This window comes from Triticum aestivum, chromosome 3B (assembly GCF_018294505.1).
Source record: "Triticum aestivum cultivar Chinese Spring chromosome 3B, IWGSC CS RefSeq v2.1, whole genome shotgun sequence".
Classification (NCBI taxonomy): domain Eukaryota; kingdom Viridiplantae; phylum Streptophyta; class Magnoliopsida; order Poales; family Poaceae; genus Triticum; species Triticum aestivum.
Window position 1 is genome coordinate 162,963,918 of NC_057801.1, and position 15,164 is coordinate 162,979,081.

The window sequence follows — 15,164 nt, forward strand, 5'->3', positions numbered from 1 at the left end:
ACACCAAAGAACAAATCTGAGTCACATGCCTACTTCTATTGGTTTCTACAAAGAGCGGCTAGCTTAGATCTTAGACCAGTCGGTCACTGTCGAGGTCGCCAAGGTGATCTTACAGCACCACCGTGGGGATTTCTCATATGATTTTATGTAGGCAAGCTGCAAGCGGTGGTGGTGATTGGCTGGGTGGTGTCGCTGCCTTGGGAAGAGACGAAGTGATGGTAAAAGTAAGCAGGATCCGATGATTCTTTCGTGGGGATAGCCAAAGTCAAGATGTCGACTACAGACTCGTCGCAGACTTGCAGTGAACCTGGATGCGGCGAGCCTGATTTGTGGATCGATGGCGGGTCTTGACTTTGTTAGGCTGGGATTGGATGGTTGCGGATGGTGGTGTGCTTGGTTGGGTTCCCATGGAGGAATGTGGCCTCCTCGTGGATCTGGTCATGCCCATCCTAGAGAACATTGTGTCCCTAGCTCCCTCGAGGAGCAAGGACAGTGCAAGCGGCAGCAGGGGGTAGGGGTAGATGTGGGGAGGGATGTCGGCGGCTGCTCGAGGTCATCATGATGAAACCCTTGACGTCCCATCTTTATCAATGGAAGTGGAAGAGCACGAAGTCGAGATTGGATAGGAGTTTGAGTTCTTTTTGGCACCGATCGGTTCCCCACTTTAGAGATGTATTTTTTTTGCGTGCGAGCAAACAGTGGGTTGATTCTAAAAGGGATAGGCGCTTTTCAACAGAAGTGCATGACGGACCAAAAATATGACCTCATTTTATTCGTTTGATAGATATCGTATTATTCGTTGTTGTTCGTTCGGTGAAATTTCCTAATATTTGATTGTTGTGTTTCTAATTAGAGCACCCCATAATCACCCAATATGAGGGGATGATAAATGAAAGATACTGATTATAAATTTTGAAGAGCCCGTGGCAACGCACGGGCGTTATACTAGTCATGGTTATGTATTTATATCGGCAATAACGCCAGATAATAGTCCCTTGTCCTGGCGTGCGTGGTGCATTGCCAGTGCATATGAAAACTGCATTGTAGTCGTGAACACTATCGACACACCTAGCCAAGCGTCATATTACTCTCTTTTTAACTTAGAATTACATTTTAAGCATCTTTTCTCAATCAAACAGATCACAAGAAAGTATACCCAATTTGTATTATTTGTTTTTACATGAGCCCAAAATACTAACTGTAGTCATAAACACCACGGACCCAGCTAGCAAAGCGTCATATTTACGCATTTTGATTTAGGATCACCTTTTTAAGCCTCATTTCCCAAGTAACAAATCACAAAATAATACCCATGCATAACCCTGTAAAACTGCTTAGATTGTACACCTTTGAAACAAGACCGGAACTTACCTGTGATCTTCATGTATCTCCGCACGCAAGTTTAGATCATTGGAGGCTAAGTTGTGCGCCCCCACCGCGCAGCGGTCGTTATCACATGATGATGTCCACCGGCGAACCGAAGACCGTGATAGTGCAACGTTACCTGCCACACACAAGAAATAAAGAAAAAACAAATTGTATCAGCGGTCGCTGTCCGCGGCAGTAAATAGATGTTGGGCCTCCGGGGCAGGACACCAATGCCAGCCAGGGCATTAACTGCTGAAAAATCAATGAATTGTAGTACCCAAAATAAGCGGTGGGAAGAGCGGGAAAAAGGTAAAATATCCGCCTCGATGTTATCAAAGGCCACCTCGAATTATTAATACCATACGGTAATCGCTATCCTTTAAATACTAGTCTACTCCGTACCTGCCTTTCCTTCACCTACCTCTTTCCTCCCACCTTCCTTTCTTCCAGTCTACTCCTCGTCTTCCTCTCCACCAAATCACGAAATCCAGCGCAGATTTGCGCCGAGGGAGCGCGTCGACGACGCGTCCATGGCCGCCGCCGCGTTCTCCATCAGGTTCGTGTGGGGGCGCCGAGCCGTCTCGTCGGTATTAGCGGTCGTGTTTGCCTTTTTTTTTTTTTTTTGCGTTTCTGATCTCCGTCTGTGATCTGTCCGAAGGGATTACGCGGCGAGCATGAGGTGCAAGACAGCGGCGGAGGGGCTGCCTCTCTTGGGAATCGAGGATCTCCCGCCTCTCAGGGCGCCGAGGTGCCGGTGGTGGGCGGACGAACTCGCCTCCGCCGTGGCTGCCGCAGCTGGGGCGGCCTCCCCGAGGAGGGCGCCAGGGAAGGCGAAGCCGACGAAGAAGAGGTCCATCTCCGACCTCTTCGCCGCGGCGCCCCCTTTGATCGTGCCCCCCGCCGGTGATGCCGGATGCAAAGAGCAAACGGAGGTGGACGGCGACGAGGCGCTGTGCGCGATCGCGAGGCGGGCCAAGGAGGAGAAGAAACGGAAGAGAAAGCTGCAAGAAGAGGAGGCGGGACAGAAGGAGGAGACGGCAGTTGCTGCCGCGCCGGAGAGCAGCGGAGGCTGGGAGCCCGAGGGGAATTTCGCTGCCAGCAAGGTACGTGGTCCAGCCCAGCCCAGCCCAACCCAAGTTTTCTCTGTCTGCCACGTATTTTACCTTTTTACTAGTATCTCCTAAGAATTGATGGAACGATTGGTTCCGGTCTTGATTGACTTGCCGAGGATGGTTAGATGCTTGCTAGCTCCATATGATTAGATTTTGGTTTTCTTATTGCCATGTTATTAGTAGTATTAGCAGCTAGTGTGATTGCTATTTGTGGATACATATTGTGGGGGCATTTACTTGTGGCTGGTTCTAAATGGGATATTTTACGTTAGATGTGCCGATCTCAGTTCCTAATATATTCTGAACCAGGCCTAGCTAGTTCGTCTAGAAGATTGTGTGGTTACTCGATAATGGCTGCCTGCAGGTGCACGGCGATTTTCTGGCCAAACCTTTACGGGGCTTGTGCTAACTTCTAACGTTAGAACGATCAGTGTGTTTCCTTTCTTGGTACAGTACATTTGCTAGTACTTCTTTACTATCTATAGGCGAAATTATTGTTATTTCATGCTTAATTTGTGGACTTTGATCGATCAGTTCAAGTCGGGGAATGGGACATTCGTGCGACCATTTGTGCAAGTCTTGGGCGAACTTGGTGACGTTGATAGCTGCTCATGCGGTGAATTAGGACCAGTATCATCATTAAGAATCCGGTAGATTATATGATGACCACCAATAATCAAACCACTAGTGGTAGTGCACTCCAGGCCGGCTAGCTGGTACTGCAGCATATGTACCATATCTCATAGTACACGCATGGCGCGTCGTGTTGGTGTCCCTCCTGCAGATTTCGGTCGGGTCTGGACCCATACACGAGACTTTATCAAAGGACGAGGACGTGGAGCAGGCATTTACTAACTTGATATCTTCTGCATTTCTCTTCGATAAGGGGCCTTCATCATTACTTATCTCATACTTTTATTCGCCTCTATCGACCTAGTATTGTTCAACAATTCGTGATGTATGTATGCTCATGATAGCTGTTCTTAATACAACCGCTAAACATGCATACGAGCAGTGTTTCGAAAAGGGTGGTGGTTCCTACTCCATCCGTTCCTAAATATAAGACCTTTTAGAGATTTCAATATGGACTGCATACGGAGCAAAATGAGTGAATCTACACTCTAAAATATGTCTATATACATTCATACGTAGTCTGTATTGAAATCTCTAAAAGGGCTTACATTTAAAAACGGAGGGAGTAATATGCATGTCGTAGTCAGACCGTTAGCTTATGTTTGACATGATCCATAATCTGCTGTTTGCAATGTTTTAGGTACTATTCTAGTAATTAACTAGTAAATTGGATTAACATGATAGAAATTCAATAGGATACTTAAAGAATCTAATACTGACCTAACCCTAATTACTGAAAAGTACTTCCTCTGTATTTTGAACTGTAAAAACGTCTTATATTTAATTACTGAAAAGTAAACGACAATATTCTTCTCTGCCTTATTGAGAGGGATCGACCCTTTATATAGCAGGCAAGACTTGACCAACAAGTCGGTAAATCTATCCAAACTTTAATACTATCTCTAAACTAACTGTACTCTTTGCTAACAAAGATGCTTAATTAAGGGATAAGACTCCACATTTGATAGGTTGGTCCAAACAACATCTCTCCCTTCCTTGGGAAACATGTTGTTTACTGTAGGCTATGATCCAACTGATCAAACAAACGAGATAGAAGATCAATCCGCTTGTAAAAAACCCACTTTCCCCTTCCTCCCAGGCCGCTCGCGCGGGCGGCTCTGGAGGCCAAATCCCTAGCCCCGCAAGCCCCCTCCTCGTGCTCCCCCAGCCGCCGCCGCTGAAGGCGACGAGCAGGGTTGGTGCGCCCTGGCGGGCTCCCCTCGCGAGGGTGGGACGCCAAGCGGGCAGCGCGGGAGGAGGTTCTGGTGTGGCGGCGCATGGCAGGGGGCGAAGCGGAGTGGCGGAGCTCGGCAGGGGAGTAGCAGCGGAGGCCTTGGCTCATGGGTTTGGGCTCCGAGCGGCACCAGGAAGGGTCTTGGAGGCGGCGACGCGGCTGGGTCATGGTGGCGCAGGCGAGGGTACTCGAGGTGGTCACGGCGCCGCGAGCCCGCCCAAGAGATGCTGCTTCGGCAGCGGTCGGGTGTAGCAGCAGCGTCGAGCGCCCTCGATTGGCGCCGGAGTTGGGAGATGGCGGTGATTGCGTGTGATTCAGGTCTGGCTGATCCGGGTCCTTGGGCCATCTGTTGCGTGCCCGCCTGCCTGGATTGGTGTGGCTGGTGGCTGCGTGCGGTGCAGGCTGCCCTTGGCGTGCTGCCATCGCACCAAAGCTGCGATCTTTTCTTGGCCGAGCGGGAGATGGAGGTCGGGTTGCTTGCCCTTGGCCGTGCAGGGTCGGTGTGCTGCAACGTCTGGCCACGATGGCTGAGGTGACGTGGCGGCGGCGGAGTGACCCATCGCAGATCTGTGTGCCTCAATCCGGTGGGGAGGGTTGGAGATGTGTGACACGGATGAAAATCTTGCCAATCTTCGGACGGTGTTGGTGGCGACGGCGCGTGCGGGTGTCGGTCCCCTCCTTGGAGGCGTCGCTAAGGTGTGTCAGCATCTCTTCCTCCTAGCTTGGGTTGCTGTCTCCGGGCAAAAGCCTAGTTTATTCTCGGACCGGCGATGGCGGCGTCTTAGCGGCGTTCCTTTGATGGGAGCATCGTGTGTGGAGACTTGGCCTTGAGGTTCTGTGTCGTGGTTCTTTGGTGCCTACCGCTGGTCCGAGTAGAGCTACTTCGGCGCAATGTACGTCGGCGTCGGTGAGTCCAAGACGGTGGCTTTTCTCGGGATCGACTGAGTCACGCCACCCACTCGCCATCTTCTTTTAGGCATTCAAGGGTGGTTGGTGCGTTGGCAAGGGAAGTCCGGTTGAAGCTGTTGCTCTTCGAGGTGACCGGTGTTGGTCGAGACGCGGCTTAGTTGCTCTGTTTAGGGCAAGTTCCTTTGTGTTGTGGTTGTAGCGTTTGCGGTTGCTTGTCTTCGGATAAGCTTGGGTTTGGAGTTCGTGCTACACTTGCTGTTCGCAGCGAGAGTAGTCTCTTGTAATTGTCTTCTGTTTTCTATAAAAATATGGTACGCCTTTGGCGTACTCGAAAAAAAACTGTAGGCTATGAATCACCAATTGACGATATGGATACGCCAATTTCTAGAAGCAACAATATGGCGATACGGCGAGTATATAAAAATAATTAGTAAAATGACATGGATAAAGAGTGAGAGACATCAAAATACTGCCCATTTGTTGCCTCATTGCCTCCGTGACTCTTTTCCCGTTGTGAATGATCATCAAGGTCCTCGACTCCTCATGTTGTATGCAAAATTGAAAATACATCATATGGTATTAGACTGTGTCAATTTCGTATTTCCCTCCCTAGCAGTACCACCAAGTGAAGATTGGCTTGTTGCCATGGCACTCCCCATAGATGCCATGTCGTATTTCCCTCCCTAGCAGTAGACAAAAGCAGCAACATAAAAAAAAACCGGACCAGCCAGGACTAGCCATTGGCGGCATATTTCATATGGTATTAGACTGTCAATTTCGTATTTCCCTCCCTAGCAGTACCACCAAGTGAAGATTGGCTTGTTGCCATGGCACTCCCCATAGATGCCATGTCGTATTTCCCCTCCCTAGCAGTAGACAAAAGCAGCAACATAAAAAAAAAAACCAGACCAGCCAGGACTAGCCATTGGCGGCATATTTTTATAGAAAAAAGCTCTAAGCACTCCCTCGACCGAGCCAGGACTCGAACTAGGGTGGGCAGCCTGCGCTCCTGCAGTGCTAACCAACAGGCCGACGTCCTGTTCTCAAAAAAGCTGGTCTCAAACTAGACAAAAGCAGCAACATCAACAAGCAATATACAATAATACACTAGACAATAGGCATCAGCAACATCAGCAAGCAATGCTTCAACAACAAGACAGTAGGCATAGCTTATCAAGATAAATGGAGGTATATATATGTGCAAGTCTGCTTCCCCAAGACACGAACAATTGTCCCCCCCCCCCCCCCCCCGCGTCGCCCGCAACCGGCGACACAGGGGAAATCTTCACCGCCGCCAGTAGCCCTCCTCCGCCAGCGCCCCCTGCATCGCCGCCATCGGAGGGCCGGCCGGCGAAGCCGCGCCGCGCCTGGGGATGGTGGTGTGACGCCCCCGATTCAATCGTACACTAATCATGCACGCAAATGTGTACGATCAAGATCAGGGACTCACGGGAAGATATCACAACACAACTCTACAAATAAAATAAGTCATACAAGCATCATAATACAAGCCAGGGGCCTCGAGGGCTCGAATACAAGTGCTCGATCATAGACGAGTCAGCGGAAGCAACAATATCTGAGTACAGACATAAGTTAAACAAGTTTGCCTTAAGAAGGCTAGCACAAACTGGGATACAGATCGAAAGAGGCGCAGGCCTCCTGCCTGGGATCCTCCTAACTACTCCATGTCGTCGTCAGCGGGCAGCACGTAGTAGTAGGCACCTCCGGTGTAGTAGGGGTCGTCGTCGACGGTGGCGTCTGGCTCCTGGACTCCAGCATCTGGTTGCGACAACCAGAAAGGAAGGAAAAGGGAAAAAAAGGGGGAGAAAACAACCGTGAGTACTCATCCAAAGTACTCGCAAGCAAGGAACTACACTACATATGCATGGGTTTATGTGTAAAGGGCCATATCAGTGGACTGAACTGCAGAATGCCAGAATAAGAGGGGGATAGCTAGTCCTGTCGAAGACTACGCTTCTGGTCACCTTCGTCTTGCATCAAGTATAAGAGAGTAGATTGAAGTCCTCCAAGTAGCATCTCCCAATAACATCTCATAGCATAATCCTACCCGGCGATCCCCTCCTCATATCCCTGAGGTAGAGCGACCACCGGTTGTATCTGGCACTTGGAAGGGTGTGTTTTATTAAGTATCCGGTTCTAGTTGTCATAAGGTCAAGGTACAACTCCAAGTCGTCCTGTTACCGAAGATCACGGCTATTCGAATAGATTAAACTTCCCTGCAGGGGTGCACCACATAGCCCAACACGCTCGATCCCATTTGGCCGGACACACTTTCCTGGGTCATGCCCGGCCTCGGAAGATCAACACGTCGCAGCCCCACCTAGGCTCAACAGAGAGGCCAGCACGCCGGTCTAAACCTAAGCGCACAGGGGTCTGGGCCCATCGCCCATAGCACACCTGCACGTTGCGTACGCGGCCGAAAGCAGAACTAGCCCCCTTAATACAAGAGCAGGCTTACGTTCCAATCCGGCGCGCGCCGCTCCGTCGCTGACGTCTGAAGTGCTTCGGCTGATACCACGACGTCGGGATACCCATAACTACTCCCACGTAGATGGTTAGTGCGTATAGGCTCATAGCCAGACTCAGATCAAATACCAAGATCTCGTTAAGCGTGTTAAGTATCCGTGAACGCCGAACAGGGCCAGGCCCACCTGTCTCCTAGGTGGTCTCAACCTGCCCTGCCGCTCCGCCACAAAGATCCACACAGAGGGCCGTCGGGACAAAGGTCCTTTCAGCCCCCAATCCGTGAATCACTCGCGGGTACTCTTCGAGCTGACCCGACTTTAGTCACCATCTGTATAGTATGTATGTATGTATAGTATATACCCGTGATCACCTCCCGAGTGATCACGGCCCTATATTATAGCAAGGCAGACTGACACGAAGGTAGGGCCAACAATGATAAACTAGCATCCTATACTAAGTATTTAGGATTGCAGGTAAGGTATCAACGGGTGTAGCAACAATGTCAGGCTATGCATCAGAATAGGATCAACGGAAAGCAGTAACATGCTACACTACTCTAATGCAAGCAGTATAGAGAAGAATAGGCGATATCTGGTGATCAAGGGGGGGGGGCTTGCCTGGTTGCTCTGGCAAGAGAGAGGGGTCGTCAACTCCGTAGTCGAACTGGGCAGCAGCAGCGTCGGTCTCGTAGTCTACCGGAGAGAAGAGGGGGAAGAAACAATGAATACCAAGTAAACAGATGCATATCGATGCATGACATGTCAAGAAGCGATGCTAGGCGTGCCCTAACGTGGTATAAGGTGGTACTGGTTAAGGGGGGAAATCATCCGGGAAAGTATTCCCGGTGTTTCGCGTTTTCGGACAGATGAACCGGAGGGGGAAAGTTGCGTGTTTGGTATGTTAGAGGTGTGTGGTGGACGAACGGGCTGCGTATCCGGGTTCGTCTCGTCGTTCTGAGCAACTTTCATGTTGAAAATATTTTAATCCGAGTTACGGATTAAAAGATATGATTTTTAAAAGATTTTAACAATTTTGGAATTTAATTATTTATTTAATTAATTCGAAAAAAATGTATTTATGACGTCAGCATGATGTCATGCTGACGTCAGCAGTCAACAGGGGTTGACTGAGTCAACCCTGACATGTGGGTCCAGTGGGACCCACCTGTCATTCTCTATTTAAATTAATTAGGGTTTAGGTTAATCTAATTACTAGTTAATTAATTTAATTAAACTGGATTAATTAACTTAATTAATTAATTAATTAATTAATAATTTTATTAAATCATTTTAATTTTATTAATTATATTTATTATTTTTATTTATTTTATTATTTATTATTTATTTATTTATATTATTATTATTATTATTATTATTATTATTATTATTATTATTATTTTCTTTTTTTTTAATGTTCTGGGGCGAGGGCCCCGTTTGTCATAGGCACAGAGGCCTTGCGGGTCGGGCGCGGGTGCGGGCACGCGCCCATCAGGGCCACCAGGGGGGCGCCGGCGATAGCAGGGCACGGCGAGGCCGGCCGCCGGAGGCGACAGCGGTGAGGCCACGGCGGGACGGCGCCAGGGCGCGGTCGGTGGTGCCCGTGCACGTGGCCGAGGCGACCAGGGGGAAAAGGGCGCGGCGGCCGCGGCAGGGGAGCCGCACAGGGGGAGCGGGGAGGGGCCGGGGTGGGACGGCGGCGTGGCCGCGGGTGGCCGGAGCCGGGGCGGAGCCGGCGACGGGGCTCTGGGCGCGGCGTCGTTCGGGAGGGGGGAGAGGGGAGCGACGGGGGGGAAAGAGCTCACGGGGAGGGGCGCGTAGGGTCTAGGAGGCGGGCGCGGTGAAGCTTGGAGGCGACCGGCGAGGAGGGAGTCAGGGAGGCGGCCGCCGGCGTCGGGAGGGGGGGGGTCCGGTGACGAAGAGGGCGGCGGTGGTGGAGACGACGGCGTCCGAGGAGAGCGCGGCGACGGCGGTTCGGCGTCGATGAGGAAGCGAGGCGGAGGCGACGGGGTCCTCAGGCGGGGGGGGGGGCGCGGAGGCCAGGGGGGCGAGAAGGCGACGGCGATCCGGGGCGGTGGCGGGGGCCTCCTCCCTCGATCCCGATCCAGGTCGGGGAGAGGGGGAGATATTTTGGGGGGGGGGGTTGTGGGGGTGTCGGTGGAGTGGGCGGGGGTGGTGTAGTGGATAAGGTGGGGGGGGGGGAGTGGCCGGCTGGGCCCTGGTGGTGGCCCAGTTGGCCTGTGGTCAGTTGGGCCGAAGCCGAGGGGGTTTCTTTTCTCTTTTTTTTATTGTTTTTCTGTTTTCTTTTTATTTATTTTCTTTTATGTTTTAATCAATTTAAAATATTTAGGCATTTTATAAAAATGTGTTTGTTGCATCATAATTACCCTTGTAATATTCGTCAACCACCGAACAATTTTATTTTAAATTTTGAAAACTTTTATTGTTTTCATCAATTTGAATTTTGAATTTGAACGGTTTCGAATTATTTCGAGGATAGCAACAGTAATCGGGATGACGTGCCATGATTAGCGTGTGATTACTATAGCAAGATTATCCGGGCGTTACAAATCTCCTCCACTACAAGAAATCTCGTCCCGAGATTTTAGGAGGTAGAAGGAAACAGTGCGGGGTATTCATCACGCAGACGATCCTCGCGTTCCCAGGTGGCTTCGTCTTCAGAGTGATTCGACCACTGGACCTTGAGGAACTTGATCGCCTTCTGGCGTGTGCGGCGTTCAGCTTGGTCGAGAATGCGGACCGGATGCTCTTTATAGGAGAGGTCCTGTTGCAATTCGAGGACTTCATGATCCACAGCTCGGATGGGGTCCTTGAAGCAACGGCGGAGTTGTGACACATGGAACACATCGTGAACCTGAGAAAGGTTCGACGGAAGCTCCAGTTGATATGCCACTTTTCCACGCCTTTCCAGAATAGTGAATGGGCCAATATAGCGAGGAGCTAGCTTGCCCTTGATCCCGAAGCGGTGAGCACCCTTCATTGGTGTAACGCGAAGATAGGCCTTTTCGCCAGGTTGATAGACCATGTCTTTATGATGGCGGTCATAATTACTCTTCTGGCGTGACTGAGCAGTCTTGAGATTCTCGCGAATAATGCGGACTTGATCTTCGGCATCTTGGATAATATCCGGGCCAAAGAGTGGACGTTCCCCAGTTTCTGACCAGTTCAGAGGGGTTCGGCACTTTCGTCCATATAACACTTCGAAGGGGGCCATCTTCAGACTAGCTTGATAGCTATTATTATAAGAGAACTCAGCATACGGAAGAGATTCCTCCCATTTCTTGCCGAAGGAAATAACACAAGCTCGAAGCATGTCTTCGAGAACTTGGTTGACACGTTCAACTTGCCCTTGTGACTGAGGATGAAAAGCAGTGCTGAAAGACAGATGAGTGCCCATAGCTTCTTGGAAACTTGCCCAGAATCTTGAAGTGAATAAACTGCCACGGTCTGAACTGATAACCAGTGGAATACCGTGAAGCGAAACAATTCTGGTCATGTAGAGGGTTGCAAGCTGACTAGCAGTGATCGTTTCTTTGACCGCCAGAAAATGTGCAACCTTAGAAAGTCGGTCAATGACGACAAGAATAGCATCATTGCCTTTCTGCGATTTGGGGAATCCAGTGACGAAGTCCATTTCAACATGGTCCCATTTCCATTCAGGAATAGATATAGGTTGTAGAGTTCCAGCAGGCCTTTGATGTTCTGCTTTGATACGACGGCAAACGTCACATTCAGCAACATAACGAGCAATGTCTTGCTTCATGTTAGACCACCAGAATCTCTGGCGGATGTCTTGATACATCTTCGTACTACCAGGATGGATACATAGAGGCGTATCATGAGCTTCTTTCATAACCTCCTGGGTCATATTCAGGTTTTCCTTCTTACACGGCACCACTAGGCGGCCTTTGAAGTACAAGGCGCCATCATCAGCAATAGTGAAGGATGAGGAACCTTCTTCTTTGAGGTCTTGCTTAATCTTGTAGACTTCAGAGTCAAATCCCTGCATTGTCTTTATGGTGCCCACGAGATCGGGTTCAACAGCCAGGGTATAGAGGGAACCCTGGGAAACAACACGGAGATTCATCTTGCGGAACTCCGGGGGAGGGGGAGCGAGTGCACCCGGAGGAACAATATGGAGGTTTAGCTTTCTGAATTCTTCAACAAGTGAAGGCTGAACTTTGTGAACCTGGAGGTGGTTGCAGTAAGACTTGCGGCTCAAGGCATCAGCCATTACATTAGCCTTGCCTGGGGTATAGGAAATACCCAAATCAAAGTCTGCAACAGTCTCCATCCATCTCTGCTGACGGAGGTTCAGGTCTGGCTGAGTAAATAGATACTTCAGACTTTGGTGGTCAGTGAAGATCTCGCAACGATTACCGAGTAGGTAATGTCGCCACTGTTTTAGTGCATGAATGACAGCAGCAAGTTCGAGGTCGTGAACTGGGTAGTTCTCCTCGTGAGGGCGCAATTGCCGAGAGGCATAAGCAACCACTTTGCGCTCTTGCATTAGGACACAGCCTAGTCCTTGACGGGAAGCGTCGCAGTAAATGACGAAGTCCTTCTTAGTATCAGGAGGAGCTAGTACTGGGGCAGAAGTCAACTTGTCCTTGAGTGCCTGGAAACTTTCCTGACATTTATCTGTCCATTGGAACTTGACGCCCTTATGCAATAGGTTAGTCAGAGGCCTGGCAATCTTGGAGAAGTTCTCGACGAATCGACGGCAGTAGCTGGCGAGACCGAGAAAACTTCTGACTTGCTTAACGTTCTTCGGAGGAGTCCAATCGAGAATAGCCTGAACTCGTTCAGGGTTGACGGCAATACCATCCTTAGAGATGACATGCCCAAGATAGGTTACTTCGGGAAGCCAGAATTCACATTTGGAGAACTTGGCATAAAGTTGATGCTCTCGTAGCTTTTCCAGCACGAGGCGAAGATGTTCAGCATGCTCCTCTTCGTTCTTGGAAAATACCAGAATATCATCTAGATAAACCACGACGAACTTGTCGAGGTAATCCATGAATATATAGTTCATCAGGCGAGAGAAGGTGGCTGGAGCATTGGTTAAGCCGAAAGACATGACGGTGTACTCGTAAGATCCGTATCGAGTCACGAATGCGGTCTTGGGGATATCTTCCTCACGAACACGGATCTGGTGGTAACCCAACCTCAAGTCGAGTTTAGAGAACACTGATGATCCAGCCAATTGATCATACAGATCATTGATCCGAGGAAGAGGATACTTATTCTGAATGGTAGCTTGATTTATAGGACGGTAGTCTTGGACCAATCGGTTTGTCCCATCTTTCTTCTTGACAAAGAGAGAAGGTGCTCCCCAAGGAGAGCAACTTGGGCGAATGAAACCACTTTGAAGAGATTTATCGATTTCCTCCTTAAGCTCAAGGAGTTCATGCGGCGGCATCTTGTAGGGTCTCTTGGCTATAGGAGTGGTGCCTGGTTTCAAGTCGATGACGAATTCGACAGCTCTAGCAGGGGGAATCCCTGGGAGTTCTTCAGGAAAGACGTCTAGGAATTCACGCACGACGGGAATGTTTTCAATGCCCTTGAGTGGTGCAACGTTCAATGCGTTTAAGGCATAAAGCCTGGCCTCGGCATTCCGAACCAGATGAGCATCATAGCTAATTATTTCATCAGAAGGGTGTAGCAGATGGACGGTCTTAGTGGCGCAAACGATAGAAGCAGTATGCGCCTTTAACCAATCCATTCCCAGAATGAGGTCAATGTTAGACGACTTCAGTATAATGGGCGAGGCACGAAACTCCAACCCTTCGATTTCCACAGGGACGTCAATGCCAACCATGGAGGTCTGACATTGTCCCGCGGGGGTTTTTACCACTACCGAAGTGTTCATCTGCTCAAATTTAACATCGTGCTTGTATGCAAATTCTTCTGACATGAATGAATGCGATGCACCTGTATCAAATAAAACGGATGCTGGTACTGAATTTACGAGGAGTGTACCCATCACAGTAGCAGGCTGGTCTTGAGCTTCATTCAGATCAATGTGGTTGGCATGAACACGGCCATAAGACTTGGCATTGTTGTTGCGGGCCTGGTTGTTTCCACGGCCAGCGGCTGGAAGGGCCAGTTGATTCTGATTCTGAATGCAATCCCTAGCACGGTGACCTGGTTGACCACACTTGTAGCACAGGCCATTATTGGGAGTGGGAACAGGAGCTTGGGGTGGCGGAGCTGGAAGCCTTGGCAGCCTAGTTGGAGCAGTAGGCAGACGAGGTGTAGCGTAAGACTGCCTTGGGGCTGGTGCATTTGGACGGTACATGCTGTTCGGGATCCATATCTTACGCTTCTGCGAGGGCGGGCCCGAAGATGAGCCCGTGTCACGGTTGCGCCTTTGAGAGCTATGGTGTTCTTGAAGACCAGTCTCAACATTGATGGCCTTATTCACCAAGGTGGCGAAATCAGCAAAGTCGTGCACTAGAAGTGCGAGCTTGATGTCAGCTTGAAGGCCGTCACGGAACTTCTCCTGCCTACGTGCATCAGTTGCAATGTCCTCTTCAGCATAGCGAGACAAGTCCAGAAACTCCCGCTGATAAGCTTCAACAGTCTTGTTGCCTTGGGTGAGGTTGCGAAACTCACGCTTCTTCCGGTCCATGACTCCCTGAGGAATGAAGCGGGCACGGAAGGCAGCCTGAAAGTCTGGCCAGGAGATGATTGTCCCAACTGGCAGAGTACGCCTATGGCTGTCCCACCATTGAGCTGCGGGTCCCTTCAGGAAGAAGGAAGCAAAAGTGACATAGCTGGCAGGGGCTACATCAGCAGACTCCATTTCATAGGTGATGTCACGGAGCCAGTCATCAGCATCCAGCGGCTGGGTTGAGCTGCGGTACACACTTGGGTTGAGGCGTATGAAATCCTGCAGAGTTGTTGTGTTTGGATGCTGGTTCATATTGGGGCGAGGAAACTGAGCCATCACGTTTTCCATGAACTGGCGATTCATCTCAAGCTGTTGGATCATACCAGCCATGTACTCAGGCGGTGGTGGGAAGTTGCCACCACGACCACGACCAGCTGGTCTAACCATCCTGCTAATATATAACAGGGGTAGTTCAGTATTGAGAAATTTGCATAGACAAGAGTCATTCATGATGAAACATGCATAATGAAAGGAGCACGACAGATACCACATAGATAGTCGGCATAACTTACAAAAGGGGTCGGACATAGAGTTCAGTACACAGAGTTCCGTACATAGACTAAGTCATCATAGGCGGCACGCAGGCTCGCGAGTGCATCTAAGACTAATGAGCAAGACTACATCAGTCCCAGGAGGTACTGTGAAGGTAGCTGTAACCTGACAGCTGGTAGTGAGGCAACGGATAGTCCTCCACGTCAGTGGCCTGGGGGCCGCGGATACTCTGGTGT

The 15,164-nt window shown here is 49.9% G+C and overlaps 1 protein-coding gene across 2 annotated transcripts in view; it reads left to right on the forward strand.

Annotated features, from left to right (window-relative positions):
- The first annotated feature begins 1,741 nt into the window (after positions 1-1,741).
- Positions 1,742-15,164, forward strand: part of LOC123069172 (uncharacterized) — a 29,116-nt gene continuing 15,693 nt past the window's right edge. The window contains exons 1-2 of one of the 2 annotated variants that reach the window (XM_044491952.1): positions 1,742-1,924; positions 2,027-2,471. In XM_044491952.1, the coding sequence (XP_044347887.1) occupies positions 1,899-1,924; positions 2,027-2,471 (471 nt within the window). In that variant the 5' untranslated portion in view covers positions 1,742-1,898. Of the gene's footprint in view, positions 1,925-2,026; positions 2,472-3,264; positions 5,044-15,164 lie in introns of those variants that run through there. The other variant, XM_044491953.1, reaches the window with a different exon arrangement.